Consider the following 17547-nt stretch of genomic DNA (forward strand, 5'->3'; position numbering starts at 1 on the left):
ATCCAGAGAAGGAGACCCTAACATGTCTCTAGGCATTTGGTTCCATTAGTGAACAACTCTTCCTGGCAAGAAGTTCCTTCTAACATTCAGTTGAAATCTATTCTCCAGTACCTTAAAACCATTAAACCTGGTTCTACAATATGGGCTAGTGGAGAGCAGACTTGTCTCTTCCTCTCTGTGACAGCCCTTAAGGTATTTAAAGAGTGCAATCATATCACCCCTCAGTCCTATCTTCCCTAAGCTGAACATGCTCAATTCCTTCAATCTCAGCTCTTATGTTTTGTTCTCCATACCTCTTATCATACTTGTTGCCCCTCACTGAACCTGCTCCAGCTTGTCTATATCCTTCTTAAAATGAGGTTCCCAGAATTGAACACAGTATTCTAGATGAGGAACTTTTATTTCCCTTGACTTGGGAACTTCTATTATTGTAGGCTAAAATACCATTCACCTTCTGTGCTAGTGCATGTTCAACTGAGGATCAACAATAATCCTAAGGTCAGTTTCACATGTAGTACTGCTGAGCCATGTATTCCCACAGCCTTTGATTTTTGTGGCCTAAATGTAGAATTTTGCATTTGTCTCTCTTAATTTCTACCCAGTTTTCTAGTTTATCAATGTCCTTTTAATTCTGTCCTGTATTCCAATATGTTAGCCACTCCTCCTAGTTTTGTGTCATCTGCAAAGTTGAAAAGGTTTCCCTCTACCCCATCATCTAAGTCACTGATAAAAATGTTGAAGAGTAATGGCCCTAGGACAGAATCCCGAGGCACTCCACTGAAGACCAGTTTAAAGTGCAGCCCTTGATGAAAGCTATGAACACAGTTTTCCAAGCAGTTATGGACCCATCTGGCAGTGTTCCCATCCATTCCACATTTAACCATTTTGCCAATCAAAATAGTGGGACTCTTATAAAATGCTTTGCTGAAATTTAGGTAAACAATATTGCAGCATTCCCACAATCTACTAAATTAGTGACTTGAATGAAAAAAATATATATATAAGTTTAGTTTTGCAGGATTTGTTCTATTTTTAAAAAATCATTTTTATTAAAATTATTATTATTTTATCAGAATAGAACAGACAAAATCATATGAACTAAATACAGTTCAGCATTATAAGAGCACACAAAAACAACAGCAGCAACAAAACCCCATCATGCCACAATACAGCTTAGTATGAATTAAACTAATAGAAGAAGTGTTGTAATGTTTTCCAGGAAGTGAGGTAGGATTTTGAGAAATGCTATTTAACTGCAGAAGAGATAGTTAGAAGGCATTCTTTGCTAGATTATGTAGTAATTTGGCAGGATTTGTTCTTAACCAACCATGCTGGATCCTACTGATCATTGCATTGTCATCATGGTACTTGCAAATAATCTGTTCTAATATTTTTCCTGGTATTGATGTCCATTTAACTGGTTTTTAGTTTCCTGGATCTTCTTTTTTGGCATTTTTTTATATTAAGTTTATTGCTTAAAAACAAACATAACAAACATAACAAAACATAAATAAACATAGACCGTATCCTACTATCCATCACATATCTATTACAACTATGCATACAGTTACTACAACATACTACATTTAAAAACCCTTCCCCTCCCTCAAATCAAAGACAGCTGTCTATTATGTACTTTCCCTATTGACTTGACCTTTACTTTGTACTTGATCAAAAAAAAAAAAAAAAGAAAAGAAAAGAAGGAGAAACATATATATATATATATATATATATATATCTTCTTTCGCACACTTCTCATCATCTAGTATTATTATTTCCTTTGTGTAGAATCTGTCCCATCTTTGTGACTAAACGTTAACTTCTAAGTTTATATCAGTGAGCACCTTGTATATATCTAGAACTCACGTTACATTTTACTTTCTACTCAAATCCCCTTATACAGATCTATTTTGGTGCTTTCTTTATTTGTTCTTCACAGTGATTTATAATAGGTGCCCAGATACCCTCCCATCTCAATTCATCTCCACCTTGCAATGTATTTGTGAGTTTATCAGATTGAAACATATCAAATATTTTCATGTACCAGTCTTTTAACAATAAGGCGTCTTTGCTTTTCCATTTTTTTTGCAATTACCATTCTTGCGGCTGTAATCATGTAGAAAATAATTTTACCATAGTCCTTTTCTAATTTTGAGTCATTCACCATCCCCAACAGGAAAAATTTAGGCTCGAATTTTATTTTTGTATTCAGAAGCACCTCCAATTCCTTATGAATTTGGTGCCAGAAACTGTTTATTTTTTTACATTCCCACCACATTTTTGGCATTTTTTGACAGAGAGACATTGTTTACTGTTCTCCAGTCCTCTGTCACTTCATCCATGACAAGATAGGAACCTTGATTCTATGTGTATGTAGTTCTCCTCATTTTTCAGGGCATTCTGGACATACTATGTATTTTCTAAGCAGTTTTATGATAGTTTATGGGAAAGTGTTCATGTTGTTTTCAATTTACATTATGAGCAATATCCAAAACCTGTTGGGCTGTTTTAATGCTTGTCTTTTCTTTTACCAGCTTCCAGGATTCTGTGAAGGCAGCAACACATTTCTAGGCACCCACGCCAAAGTCAACTGCAAGTCCTTCCTTGGTCACAAATCAGTCTATCGAATGTGCTTTGCAACAGCTGCTTTCTTCTTCCTGTTTGCTTTAATAATGATCTGTGTGAGAAGCAGCAAGGACCCCAGAGCCTCAATACAGAATGGGTGAGGTTGCCAGTATTGGTCACAGGTCTTAGTAGTTTGGATTTGGGAGATGTCCCAAAGAGCAAAAGCATGTTAGAAGATTGGTGATTAAGGTGGCAATGCTGCACATGTGTACTTCGGAACAAAACCCATTGAAATATGTGGATGTTCAGGTATATGGCTACAATATAGATTTTGCCTATATGTATGCAGATGAAGAAGGCTGCAGTTTGAATTTTTCCATAGTACTATAGAAGTTGAGAGCCAGCATGGTGTAGTGGTTTGAGTGTTGGACTACAAGTCTGGAAACAAGTGTCCTATTCTCCACTCAGCCATGCAAGACCACTGAGTGAGTCACATAATCTAACCCCAGAAAATCCTTTGATAAACCTTAGGGTTGCCATAAGTAGAAGATGCACAACAACAAACTAAAAGAGTTGGGTTTTGCATTGGCTCAAAGGCCCAACATGTTTCCTTTCCCAACATGTTAAGCAGAACTGGATCGGATCCTTGGGTATGTGAACTAAAGATTGAAAGAACATTAAAATAACCTTGAAAATGGTAGAAAAAAATGTTTTTCAAGATTTGAGAAACCTTGATGAGAAGAAACCTAGACTGACAAGAATATTCATAGTTCGGACTGAGTCTGTTGTGCGCAGAAAACAGCATTTCCTGCAAGAAGAATAAGAAATACATAAATATTAATTCTTCTGCAGAAAAACACACTGCAATTAGGATATGTTCTGTGTAAAATTTGCACATGGTTGATTTGCATAGAAAAGAAATTTTTCTGGCCAGAAAATATATTTATGTTAAAATATTATTTTCCACATAGAAAATGCTGTTTTCTGCACAAAACAAGATGTGCAAATTTATCACAGAATAAAACCCCACTTACTGCTTATTTTCTGTTCTAGAATGAATATTTCTGAGTTAAAATATTATTTCTGGTTGGAGTGGCATCTTGCCAAGTGTTCCTTGGCCAGCTGTGGAAATGCCAGCTGTGGAAAAAGCTGGTCCAGAAACAACAGGACCAATCAAAATTACTGTCCAGTATGGTGGACTTGGAGGGAGCTGAGAAGAGTCCCTAAATTCATCGCAGGTGTTAAACTGTGGGGTGTAACTGTGGGATAACACAGAGGGGACAAAGGCAGAAACCTGCTGTCAGAGTCACCTCTTATAGTTTTTTGTGGGTTTTTCGAGCTATGTGGCAATATTCTAGAAGAGTTTCTTCCTGACGTTTCACCAGCATCTATGGCTGGCATCTTCAGAGATGCTGGCGAAATGTCAGGAAGAAACTCTGCTAGAACATGGCCACATAGCCCAAAAAAACTCACAAAAAACTATGGATGCCGGCCATGAAAGCCTTCGACTTCTCACCTCTTATAGCTTCCTCTACCATGTTAAAGTGAAAGTTAGGCCTGCTTAGCCATGTTGGAAGCATGACTGTGAGAGAAGAGAGGTGTGAGAGGAAGGGAAGCAGCTGCAGAGGATTGTTGTATGTGAACGTCATGGAGCTCTTAACCCTCCATAGGAATGGAATGTGAAAGGGAGGAGGGTGACTCTGTAGAAGGTATAGAAGTGAAACTTAGCATGTTACATCAGATCTAACAAAGGTTATGCTGTTGTGCTGATCTTTGCAATAATCTTTCTTGGTTCATCCATGAAGTGTGCTCATTGAGTAAGATAGACGCAGGGCAGTACACACACTGCAGCTAGTCAGCAACTGTTGGCACAAAACCCGCATCTGACTTTTTAAAAAAAGAACATCAATGAAAGTAATTCATTTAAAGTGAGTCCTAAAGCAGGAAGCTGCAATAAAGATCTTGCAACAACACCTTCTGTGGAAGAATAAGAAGGTTCATTCACTTCATTGGATTCTCTACAAATAACTGAAAGGTTCAATATGGATAAAAATCTATATGGTTTAGAAAAAGCAGAATTAGAATGTGAAAATCAATTCTGTTCTAATGGTGATAACTTGATTGCTACAATGTATAAAATCTTACTTGAAAGTGAGATGGAAGAAGAAGGAGTTAAAGAAGGTGTGCGAATATAGGGTCTCAGTTTGTTATCGAGTTTGGTTTTATATAAATTTTGGGTGCCATGCGATCTGAATCTATGACCCCTGACTGACCCCATCGCTAGCCGCCATTACTCTAAAAGCGAGCTGACCATGTAGCCAGCAACTCCTTGCTAGGCATGGTCAAGGAAAAGGTAGAATTTAAACCTTTCAGCAAGCAGTTTTGGGAGTTGCCCTACTAGTTTCGCAAGCTACCCAAAGAAGAGAGGACAATAGAGGTAGCCTCCTTCTCAATAAGCGAGTGATTAACTTAACAGCTCTGCCATCGAGATATTTGTTCCCTCCTGAAAAGTGCCAGACCTCTTCTTTGTGTATCCATTGTGTAAGTTTCAGCTTAAACTTAGGCGGGTTACAGACCTCCGAAAAGCGGTGGTCATCGCCACTGCCATGCTACATTTTGGCAGTCTGTATCCCGCCTAGGAGTCCAAGTAGACCACAAATCGAACGTGAGTCAGCAGCTAACAAGGCCAATGCGATTTTAGGCTGCATCAGTAGGCCCCACGTGGAATATTGTGGCCAGTTCTGGGCACCACAATTTTAAAAGAATGTTGAAAAACTGGAGCGTGTCCAAAGGAGGGCGACTAAAATGGTGAAGGGCCTGGAAACCATGAAGCCCTATGAGGAATGACTTAGGGAGCTGGGGATGTTTAGCCTGGAGAAAAGAAGGTTAAGAGGTGATATGATAGCCCTGTTTAAATATTTGAAGGGATGTCATATTGAGGAGGAAGTAAGCTTGTTTTCTGCTGCTCCAGAGACTAGGACACAATGGAGCAATGGATGCAAGCTCCAGGAAAAGAGATTCCAGCTCAAAATTAGGAGGAACGTCCTGACAGTAAGGGCTGTTCGACAGAGGAACACACTCCTTCCTCGGAGTGTAGTGGAGGCTCCTTCCTTAGAGGGTAAGAGATTGGATGGCCATCTGTCAAGGATGCTTTGAATGAGAGTTCCTGCATGGCAGAATGGGGTTGGTCTGGATGGACCTTGTGGTCTCTTCCAACTCTGTAATTTTATGATTCTGTGATTCTATTGTGACCCTAAGATCCTATCACAGGATTTTCTTAATTTGTCCAGAGTGGGGTTGCCTTTGTCTTCCTCGGAGCCTGAGAGTGTGTGATCCATATCTCCCAGTAGGTTTTTATGGCTGAGCAGGGATTTCAGCCATAGTGTTGTCCAATGCTCGAAGCACTACACTATGCTGGCTCTCACAATTGTATACAATATTTTCCCAGTTGTAAATCTCTTTTCTGTTAGGGAAGCATAACTGCACTTTCTGTGAAGGAGTGACATGTCATCCATGCTCTTAGCTGTCTCCTTTTTGTCTTAATCCTGGAGCAAAAGAAGCTCTGTATACTAGAGGATGCCTGAGACTCCTCTTTAAAAATAGTATTCTTTCTCTTGTTGTCAATTTCAGATTTTGGTTCTTCAAGTTCCTGATACTGATTGGAATAACAGTGGGTGCCTTCTATATTCCTGATGGACCATTCACACGTGGTACGTGAAAACCTGTATTTGTATGTTAGAAATATAGTGGGTCTGCAATGTAAAATTGTGTTTGGGTGCACATCTGCTGCTTTACATAAAGCAGGGAGGGAGAGCCTGAAAGCCTTCTATTCAATGAAAACCATGGGAAAAGATGGTGCCCACAGCTGACTTTAGGTTTATTGAGGGGAGATACATTGATGCTTTCCTACATGGAGAAATAGCAGTGGTGTAAACTACCGGCCACTGTGACACTTGAAGTCACAGAACAAGAATAAGCCTGGAATTCATTTTGTTCACCTGCAGTATTGTATGTGAGTCAATACAATTGAAATTAGACTTCATCATCTTCAAATGTGGTATTATTTTTGTGAGGGGTGCAAACATTAATCAAACATTTCCTAGGGATATGGGTCATAGATAAGGTTGGGGACCACTGTTCTAGATGATGATTTGATAGGATCCACTACCATGGAAGAAGTTCTATATTTTAAAATAAATATGGCTATCTAATGTTTAAAAAACATGTGCCTACAGACACAGTTTTTGGAAATAACCTGCCATCATTCTCCATTTCTTTTCTCCTACTAAGTTTGGTTCTACTTTGGTGTTGTTGGCTCTTTCCTCTTCATCCTCATCCAGCTTATCCTGTTGATTGACTTTGCGCACTCCTGGAGTCAAATTTGGCTGCGCAATGCAGATGAGGGCAGTAGCAAGTCCTGGTATGCAGGTCTGTATGGATCATCAGTTCATACGTGACTTAAACGTGCTGCAAGTATCTGTGTGATTGGTAAACTCAATGGTTTCATTTAAGTGCTAGACAAAACTAGTTCTGTTTAAGGATTTGCTAATGTAATTTGGAGGATTTGGATTTTCTATACTGTTTGAATAGGCTAGTTTTAAAAGTACAGAATCTGGCAACTTACTAAGTGTGGGCATCAGCTTTAAAGTAGTTTTACGTTAGTTTTAACAGTTTACTTATGTGCTGTGTGTCTATTTACTTCTTCCTTAGCCACCCTGAACTCATTCATTTATATTCAAGGTATGATATATAACATGTAGAGTAGAATGCATCTAAAGCTGATATGTCAGAGAGAAGAAAACAAAAAGAAAAAAAGAGCACCTGCCAAAGCCAGAAACTTCCATAAGTTGTTTTTTTTTGGGGGGGGGGGAGAGCACACTCCATTGAGGGTGGATCAACGAGAGTACAAAGCCAAAAACTACTGAAATCCAAAGACCTTGCTAGTTGCACATGGGGATTGCTCTTTTTTGGACATTCTCCTTCTCCTTCCATACTTATGCCCAAATGAAAGTGAACATAATTATACCACTGCAGTTAGCCTGTTTTGGCTCTTGATCCACCTCAGATGTTCCCTCTTAGCTGTTTCTGGTGGAAAAATATTTGTAAAGCAATGCCAGCAGGGGAGATTTATGTGCCAGTAACAGGGAAGTTTGGGAGAGAATGAGCACCCTGCTCAGTGGACAGAAGAGAAGATTTGGTATATTTGAAGGACCCACAATATGACAATTTCCTAGGTTTAATCATTTACACAAACAACTCTTCTTTAATGTGCTTCACTGTAGTTATACCTTATATAGACATTTTCACACATTAGCTAGATGATAGTTATTAACATCTGTGCTTGTGTAGCCAGGTGTAAACAATAGCACTACACCTTCTTGGGCTGCAAAGCAAAGCTTGGCTCTGTGGGCAGCTTCCTAGGCTTAAAACAGCTTGTGTCTCATCTGTAAGCAGAGTGGATGGCAGTGAAAGTATGTGGGCTGGATCCTTACAGACATCTTTTCCAAAGCATCCCTGTTGGCTTTTGGCCCTGGGTGGGTTCCAGCAAGCTCTAGCAAGGAATCTGCCACTTTGTCCCTTCAAATAAAGGGCTAAACCAAATAAGTAAAACTTCTCTTGTTCCGCATTGGACAACAGTGCTCTTTATTTTTTTTACCCTTGCATCCCCCCAGTGTTTCCCAATATTACTTTTCGCCCCGATTCCTTGGATTGGTTTTCTATCTTACTTTTTTTTAAAAAAATGAAAAAACACTTATGAGACTTTGGCCTCTTGAGCTAAACAATGCTCATCTCTCTTTCCCAGGGCTCTTTTTCTTCACCTTCCTTTTCTATGCAGTCTCCATTGCTGCGGTGGTGCTCTTGTATGTATATTACACAAAACCAGATGGCTGTACACAAGGCAAGGCACTCATCAGCCTTAATCTCATCTTCTGTGTGGTTGTATCTGTGGTGTCCATTTTGCCCAAGGTCCAGGTAAGATGATGTGTTACTCACCTTTTTAACTTCTTAGAGAGGAACAGATCTTGAGAAAGTTACTTTTCTTGATACAGCTCCCATATTCCCACAGCAGTATGGCCACCAGCCATCTTTTCTCTAAGGAGCTGTAGTCCACAATGGCCATTATCTGCCCTGGGTTTAGAATAACTTGCTCAAGCTCTTAGGAACATTTAAAGCAGAGGTTGGGAATGTGTAGCCCTTCAGATGTTGCTGGACTTAAACTCCCAACAGCTCTAGTCAGCCTTATGATGGGAGTTGCAGACTGGTAACATCTGGAGGCTTGTGTATTTCCTATTCCTGACTTAGAGTTCTTTTCTTTCTTTTTGACTATGCCAGCTATGAGAAGGACTTGTGGAAGAGGCACCGCTTATCCTGGGGCCTTCAACAGATCAACTATGGGACGTCTTAACTGGCTATGCTTGCAGTTTACTTCTGCTTGTCATACTCTTCAGAGTATGCAGGTAGCTTTTTTAGACTTAAAAAGGTCATGGGAAAGTCTCCCATAAAGCTGCCTTCACTCTCTGAAACTGAAAAATGAAGAAAGTGTCAAATTGTGTTTGCATTAGAACAGTGACGATTTCCATATCTTTATCCCTCCTTCAGTCCTTTAACAGGAACAACTCTTCCTTCTCCTCCTCCTTTTCAGGATGCTCAGCCACACTCTGGTCTCTTGCAAGCTTCCATCATCACCCTCTACACCATGTATGTCACCTGGTCAGCCTTGGCAAATGTACCAGGTAAGTAGCATTTCTTTTCCTCTTTCAGTACAGTATTGTATTTGCTTATTGTAGAATAAAGCCTTGTAAGATCTTTGTAAACTACTGTATTTTCTGGTGTATAAGACTACTTTTTAACCTAGGAAAATCTTCTCAAAAGTCGGGGGTCGTCTTATACACCGGGTGTCATATTATAGGGCAGGTGCTAAAACTTCCAAGCTGGACTGGAGAATCTGCGGTCGCCGCATATGGTGGGGGGAGCTCAAAAACGGCCGTAGCCGCATCCCCACTGTATGTGACGATCGTATGAAAGCAGCTACCGCTCTGATAGTCTTGGAGACAGGAAGCACTGGGCAGGCAGGGAGAGCTGACCAATCCAAGCAGGCTTTGTATACAGCAAGGTTTCCTGCTAAGGACCTGCATGTCATAAGCATTTGAATTTAAATTATCATATTGAAATCAACTCTGATGTTTTTTAAATTGTTATTTGGTGTGCGTTGGAAGAGGGGTAGTCTGATATAGTGATTACATCCCAAACTCTATATTTTAACTGGAAAAGTTGGGGGGTCGTTTTATATGCCCAGTCGTCTTATACGCCGGAAAATACGGTATGTTAATTTATCTTACTGCCTGTGACAAAAGCCATTCAACACATTCAACAGGCAGATGACACACACATTGTTCTGTCCTGCAGTATCATCTAGCTACTTCTTAATACCTGCTGCCTGAAGCAGCTGTTTTATACTGCCCAATGGTAAGGCCAGACATTATTGTTTGCGATGCATGCTCACATATGGGTATTTACCTCCATTTGTAATATGTATCCTGCAATCAGATTGCTCTGTCTTTGGGTTTGTGAACAGCATATTGCTTTAAAGAGAGTTTATTGTGAGGAGCTAGACAGACTCTAGTATATTTTGGGGGAGTGGGAAATGAAACCTGCTGTAATGTGAATCTGGTTCTCTATGCATGTATTTTTACAGAACAATTACAGAGAATTTACAATTGTCTGACAATTTACAGACAATTTCCTGTGTGTTGCAGTGATGTTTCTTCCCTTCCCCACTGACCTTTCCCCCCACCCTTTTCCCCAATTCCCCCCTAAGTCTTATTATGTCATTTTTAAACATATACCCTCCTATTTAATTCAGATTGATGATGTGATTCACCCCTGAGGATTTAAGCAGTGCTTTGTGTATGTTGTGTCTACTGAATTTGTCTTTACACTTCCATTGTTAAGTAAAAGGTCACCCTGTAGACTTGAGAGAATGAATTGCAAGGATAGAAAATTATTTTGAATTAACTAAGATCTGTAATGAATTTATTCCAGTTATGGTCTCTGCAAACTTTACCACACAAGGTTAAAAAGCATAATTTTTACAGGATAAAAGTATATGATGCCATGTCTGTTCTGCTGCTGCCTTGCATTCTGTTTGTTACTGTAATGCACCTTTTTATTGATGGGCAAAATCCACAAGACACAAGGCTGGTGTGATAATGCCCTGCATCTGTTCAGAGAAAGGTACATAAATATCTGCAGGCATTAGATTCACTCCTCTCAGCCTGAATTCACATATAAGTAAAAGTGTGCATATATTTTAAAAAACTGCTCACTGATGTTTTAGTCCAGGGATGGAGTAGCTCAGGCCTTGCGTCTGTCTCTTCCTATTTCCATTCTTGTCTCAGTCTGATCCTCTGAGCTTTCCAAGAACGTCGCAGTCTCTTCACTGTGATACCCACACTTAGCAGGCTGCCAGCTTCTGTACTTAAAAAAATAATCTAAAGTATTAGCTACTGGCAGTAAAAGCTTTAGGCTAAAAAATATGCTGGTACTTTTGGTTTCATCCTCTTGCCTTTGGCCTTGTCCATAAGTGTAAAAAAACCCTGGAAATTTCCCTAAAATTGAATTTGGCTCTCAGGCTAAAAGAGGTTCCCAACTCTTGCTGTAGTCCGAGGATGGAAATCATACTGCCCTCTAAACGCTGTTGAATTAGTGGGAAATTGTGGGTTTAAAATGCATTCATAAAAACATGTAAAAACACATACATGAGGAAATGTGAGTATCAAAATATGTGCATGTTTCCTTTTGGGAAGTGGAGGCAGGCATCTGAAAAATCCTTGGAACTGAATATGGGATTTGATGGGATGACAATGCTGGTAAGATTCTGAGAAACACAACAATAATGAAACTTTCAGATCTTCTTATCTTTGTGTTAGAGAAGGGATGGGAGGAAAGGTAGCTCTACAATTATTTCACTTCTAGTTCTCAACAATCTCAGCTAGGATGACCAATGGCCAGAGATAATGGGAGTTGTTGCCCAAACACATCTGTACTACAGGTTCCCAGCTTGTTGTAGAAATTTCCCCCAGAAAGGATTTGTGAGTTATTTTAACAGGGAGAAAGCATCTGAGTGTTTTTCATCCTGTGTGTCCATATTGATGTCCCCACCCCACCCCTCATCTTGGTGTGAATTGAGCAGCTAACATAAATGTAAAGGGTGAAGGTTTCCCCTTTGACAGGATTTTCTAGTCATGTCTGACTGTAGTGCAGCTCTTCATTACTAAGCCGAGGGAGCCAGCATTGTCAAAGATGACTCCATGGTCATGTGGCCAGCATGATTAAAGGCCGAGGGCTATGGAACACTGGTACCTTCCCACCAAAGTGGTATCTGTTTATTTACTTGGACTTTTACATTCTTTCACACTGCTAGGTTGGCAGAAGCTGGGACTAGTGACAGGAGCTCACACTGTCACTCAGCACTTGGGTCTCGAACTGCTGAACTTGTGGTCACCATACTTAGTGTCATAGAATCATAGAGTTGGAAGAGATCACAAGGGCCATCCAATCTAACCCCATTCTGCCATGCAGGAACTCTCAATCAAAGCATCCCCGACAGATGGCCATCCAGCCTCTGTTTAAAGACCTCCAAGGAAGGAGACTCCACTACACTCCGAGAGAGTTTCTTCCACTGTCAAACAGCCCTTACTCTCAGGAAGTTATTCCTAATGTTGAGGTGGAATCTCTTTTCATGTAGCTTGCATCCATTGTTCTGGGTCCTGTTCTCTGGAGCAGCAAAAAACTTTCTCCTCCTCCTCCTCCTCCTCCTCCTCCTCCTCCTCCTCCTCCTCCTCCTTCTTTTTCCTTATATATCGCCTTTCTCCCAATATAGGGATTCAAGGCAGCAAACACAATAAAACAATACAATTTAAAATGAATAACTATAAAATTTTAAAAACAATTAAACCATCTTAAAAGTTAAAACAGTTAAGAGTTAAAAGCAATTGTTACAATATAAACCTTAAAATTTAAATAGCACAACATTCCCATACCTTGTCAATTTGCAACAGCCTACCAACACACGGACGTCTGAACCACTAAGCTGCCACATCTCATAAGTATTTTTGAGTCTCTCATCATGGCTGTTAGGAGTAAATTGCTTGCTGTCTGTCTGTTTTTCTGTAGACAAATACTGCAACCCAACTCTTCTGGTACGAACAGAGGGAAACAACAGTGGCTCATATGTCTCACTTGCCAGTGGACAGCCAACGCAATGGTGGGATGCTCCAAGCATTGTAGGATTAGTCATATTCATCCTGTGCACATTCTTCATAAGGTGAGATAACTTGTATTCATCTGGAAATTAAGAATCACAAAGTGATGTCAAGCCTGGCAACTGTACATGTCATGGAATACATTATTTCAATGGTGATGTGCTCTGAGAAAGAAAAGATGACTTTTTCTGCGGCATTATCACCATCATCTTTTCTTGGGTGCATTTGCAGATACTAAAATTCTGCCAAGGGGCCCCTGACAATATAGGGGGTTGTTCAGATGTCATTCTGTTGTTCATGAGGGAAGGAATGGCTCCTACCGAGTCAATATCACATTTAAAATAGTGGTGTGGACTATGTAATGCTCCAGGTATTATTAAACTTCAATTCCCATCAACCCTAGCCAGGTTGGCCACATGATGAGAGTACATTGAAATTGTTTTAATTCTGGCTTCCAGTCTCCCTCTGGTGGTAAAGAGAAGTCCATTGTTCCCAATATTAAATGACACCAAGGAGCTGCATTTTTTTAAAAAGGTGAAACTGTCTCCTTGTAGCATGCTTTCTTAAAGTGGAATATCAACTGCCTTTAATAGACTTTGCCTTAATTAATGTAACTTTGTTTATTATGGTTTGCATCCAGCAGTGGTTGTTCTTGAGAAAAAAGCTCATTTGCTTTCCCAGAGTGGGGTACACAGTTTCCACTCATCCATCCTACCCAGTTCCCCATGTTTCCTTAAAGGTTTCTCCTATAGAATGGGGCAGGGGCTCCTATGGGACAGATGGCTCAATAGGTTGTGGGATAATTCCTGAAGTTTCAGTGTCTTGGACTGTATGAACAGAAGCACTTTCCACCAGCACAAAGCCACCCCTGGTTACAAGTCACTATTTTTCTTGGATCACTCTTGAAGCATAGACCTCTCTCAAAAAGCTTCCAGAGGTTCAACCACAAGGAGAGTCCAAATATGTTGACAGCTGCATATCAGCAAACCAGTTAGTGTAAACAAACTATATCAACAAACCAATTTTAGCAGGTTCATAGAATCATAGAGTTGGAAGAGACTGCAAGGGCCATCCACTCCAACTGCCTGCCATGCAGGAACTCTCAATCAAAGCATCCCCATTGACAGATGGCCATCCAGCCTCTGTTTAAAGACCTCCAAGGAAGGAGACTCCACTACACGCCAAGAGAGTTTGTTCCACTGTCAAACAGCCCTTACTGTCAGGAAGGTTGCAGTTTGACTGTACCTGAGTTCACACTCTACCCATCCCTGGTCTAGACAAAAGTTTGGCAGCCTCATCCTCTAAACAGCAGTCATAGGAGAGTCTCCTGTGTGATATCTGCACATCTGCTTCAGTTCACACCTAAAGAGCAGTAAGTGAATATGTGTCTGTTCTTTTGTTTATGTGAAAAACAGCACACAGAGAGAAGACCAGAAGCTTTCACCATTTTCTATGTGGCCTGTTGCTTCTACTACTCCATTTCTGCCCAGCTTTCTTACTGTATTGTTGGCTGGGCTGGGAGAAAGTTGTTCAAGGCCACAATCCTATTCCATTCTCCTCTGAATCAGCCTTAGTGATGTTGAGCTTACTTCTGAGTAGACATGCTTTGCATTGTACTGTACAGAGATAGAATGCAATAATGGTAAGGTAGGAGAAGGAGTCATGCACTAGTGTCCATCAATGTAGCATTTTCAAAAAGTGGAGATTACTGGATCCCAAGATGATGACTATGAATGGAAGCTGGTGTGAAGACATGTGTGGGGAGGCAACAGCAGTTTGTCATCATGGGATAAGATTGTTGTTCTTTTTTCCTTTCTCTTCAGCGTCCGTTCTTCTGACCATGCCCAGGTGAACAAGATGATGCTGACAGAGGAGAGCCCAGCCATGCTGGGGAGTGGTAACCCTGGTCCTGAAGATGGGGTGCATCGTGCTTATGACAATGAGGAGGATGGAGTATCTTACAACTACACCTTCTTCCACCTCTGCCTCCTCTTGGCCTCCCTTTACATCATGATGACACTCACCAACTGGTACACGTAGGTTGCAGCTGTTACTACTATAGATTCTCTGCCATAGTTATCCATGCTCTGTACATGAAATATACTAGTTAGACTGTTGGACTGGGAGTTGGAGATACAGAGTCTACTCACCATTTAACAATGGAAGTCACTGGGTGACTTCAGGCCAGTCATAAACCCCAAAGGACAGATTAGCTGAGATTCTGGAGCTGTTCCATGAAATCAGACCGCTTTTCCATCCATTTGTGGGCTATTCTGGGACTGGTGGCATTGAATGAATGAATGAATGAATGACTGCAATATAGAGCATAATAGAAAATCTTTAATGTGTGAACCCACTTGCATCCCTGCAGTGAACTTAGTTATTCTAGTAACAACCCAATTATTCCTATCAGAAACATTGGGAGGCTCAAGAAGGTACTTGGAAAAAAAAAAGAAGAAATAGTAACGTGAAGTCGAAGGCTTTCATGGCCGGCATCCATAGTTTTTTGTGGGTTTTTCGGGCTATGTGGCCATGTTCTAGCAGAGTTTCTTTGTGTTGTCTAGTTTTGGCCCAGCGTTCTAATCTATTGAGGTCATAGGCAATAAAGCCTTATTTTTGAAGAGACATAAGTTCAAATCTCTACATAGCTGTGATGTTCATTGACTCTCCCTGGGCCAGCAATCTCTCTTTCCCCATAAAAGGACTGTTCTGTAAGTACAGTCAGCCCTTCTTATACAGAGATTTTTTTATACACGGATTCAAGCATCCATGGTTTGAAAATGTTAAAAAGTATAAATTTCAAATATCAAACCTTGATTTTCCATTTTTATAAGGGACACCATTTTGCTATGTCATTATATTTAATGGGACTTGAGCATCTGCGGATGTTGTTATCCAGGAGGATCTTGGAACCAAACCCCAGCATATAACAAGGGTCCACTGTACAGTTGTGAGAATTGGTGGACAGAACTGTGTGTACCATCCTTATAAATGTCTTCATTTAACAGGAGGCAATGTGGTGGGCCAAAGATTGCAGAGTAGATGTTGGAGGATAGCATTCTTGAATCCACATTAAATTACAGTTGTTTTTCATCTGGGTGAAGGGCAACTAGATTTAAGCTTGAGTTTGAGAGCATACTCTGGTCCTGTTGGCAAACATCCCATGAACTGGTCACCTACTGTGTGAAAAGTAGGTGAACCCAATAGGGTTCTTGCCTTAATTTTCTGTTTTCTTTCTTTCCCCTCAGACCCGATGAATCTTACCAGAACCTGACCAGCCCTTGGACTGCAGTCTGGGTGAAGATCTCTTCCAGCTGGGCTGGGCTTCTTCTATATATGTGGACACTTATTGCCCCTCTCGTGCTTCCAGATCGTGACTTCAGTTGAAAGATCTCCATAACACAATGGCCACTTAGACTGCGCAAACAGATGTATCTACAGAAAATAAAGATGGTAGCTCTTGGTTCCTTTACTTGAACTTGAGTTGTAAACTGTGGCTCCTATGGATTCCAAAGTGCGTCAACTCTACTACTTTCTGTGTCCCCCTCCCTCTCCCTATTGTTTTTAGAAAGATCTATAACTCGTTTGCCTTTGTTTTCTGTGGGTTTTTCGGGCTATGTGGCCATGTTCTAGAAGAGTTTCTTCCTGACGTTTCGCCAGCATCTGTAGCTGGCATCTTCAGAGAATGCTTGCCTGGAAAAAGTGGGTCTATATATATTGTGTGTAGACCCACCTTTTCCAGGCAAGCATTCTCTGAAGATGCCAGCCACAGATGCTGGCGAAATGTCAGGAAGAAACTCTGCTAGAACATGGCCACATAGCCCAAAAAACCCACAGAAAACTATGGACACTGGCCATGAAAGCCTTTGTCTTTTGCCTTTCCTTACTTTTTATTCCTAAGGAAAATGTCAAAGTGAATGATTAAACATGATACATAGGACAATATAGTGAGGAAGAAAGGAAAATGCGGGTTTAGTTTCAGCTGTTACTGACCTCTAAGCATATAGTGATGTATCTATGGAGCCAAAAATATTTTTGACTGCCATTTTTTTCTGAATAATATTTAAGATAGGAATAATTTTAAAAACCTGCTGCTTCAAAGACCCTTTGACCAGTTTGCCTTGTTACAGAAGCCTTTAAAAGAAATCACAGTTCATTTTGATATGAAACTTTGTGTAACTGGAAATAAATAAATGCTGAATAAAAATAAAAATTTAAAAATGTTTAAATAAATGGGTGTATTTTCGTGTATTTCAGAACTGGGACTCCAGACTTGAAATCTGCTCTCCACAATTCCTATGGCTGTGACATTTATTAGATTTGGGGAAGCTTTCTCAATAGAAGTTGATCTTTATGTATAAAGAGAGATTTGTTAAGAGTTTGGATCTTGTTTACACACTTCTTGAGGTTTTTACTGGGAATGTGGTGGGAAATGGCCATTGTGTATTTTGGAGTCTGAGACTAGAACAGGATAGTGTGTCCATCCATTTTCTTTACAGATGCCAACAGACATTACAGTTACATCTTAATTGCAGCACTGGCAACAAGAAAGCCCACCACCCAGAAGAAGCGAAGGCAGAACGAGAACCAGGAGGGAAGAAAGAGAAGAGTGCATCTGCGCCCCCTGCCCAGCAGAAGCCAAACCGGAAAGAGAGAACCAGGAGGGAAGGGAAGCAAGAGTCCATCTCTGGCCCCCAGCTCAAAGCCAAGCGTGCGA

The 17547-nt window shown here is 40.5% G+C and overlaps 1 protein-coding gene across 1 annotated transcript in view; it reads left to right on the top strand.

The window, feature by feature from the left end:
• Positions 1–17056, top strand: part of SERINC2 (serine incorporator 2) — a 34459-nt gene extending 17403 nt beyond the window's left edge. Inside the window, exons 3-10 of the mRNA XM_089483303.1 lie at positions 2535–2722; positions 6196–6275; positions 6856–6993; positions 8369–8538; positions 9209–9299; positions 12742–12892; positions 14654–14866; positions 16079–17056. Coding sequence (XP_089339429.1) covers positions 2535–2722; positions 6196–6275; positions 6856–6993; positions 8369–8538; positions 9209–9299; positions 12742–12892; positions 14654–14866; positions 16079–16217 — 1170 coding nt within the window. The 3' untranslated portion in view covers positions 16218–17056. The remainder of the gene's footprint in view (positions 1–2534; positions 2723–6195; positions 6276–6855; positions 6994–8368; positions 8539–9208; positions 9300–12741; positions 12893–14653; positions 14867–16078) is intronic.
• The last annotated feature ends 491 nt before the right edge of the window (positions 17057–17547 follow it).

The sequence above is a fragment of the Sceloporus occidentalis genome, unplaced genomic scaffold (genome assembly GCF_023333645.1).
Source record: "Sceloporus occidentalis isolate IW3139 unplaced genomic scaffold, rSceOcc1.0.p SCAF_20, whole genome shotgun sequence".
Lineage (NCBI taxonomy): Eukaryota > Metazoa > Chordata > Lepidosauria > Squamata > Phrynosomatidae > Sceloporus > Sceloporus occidentalis.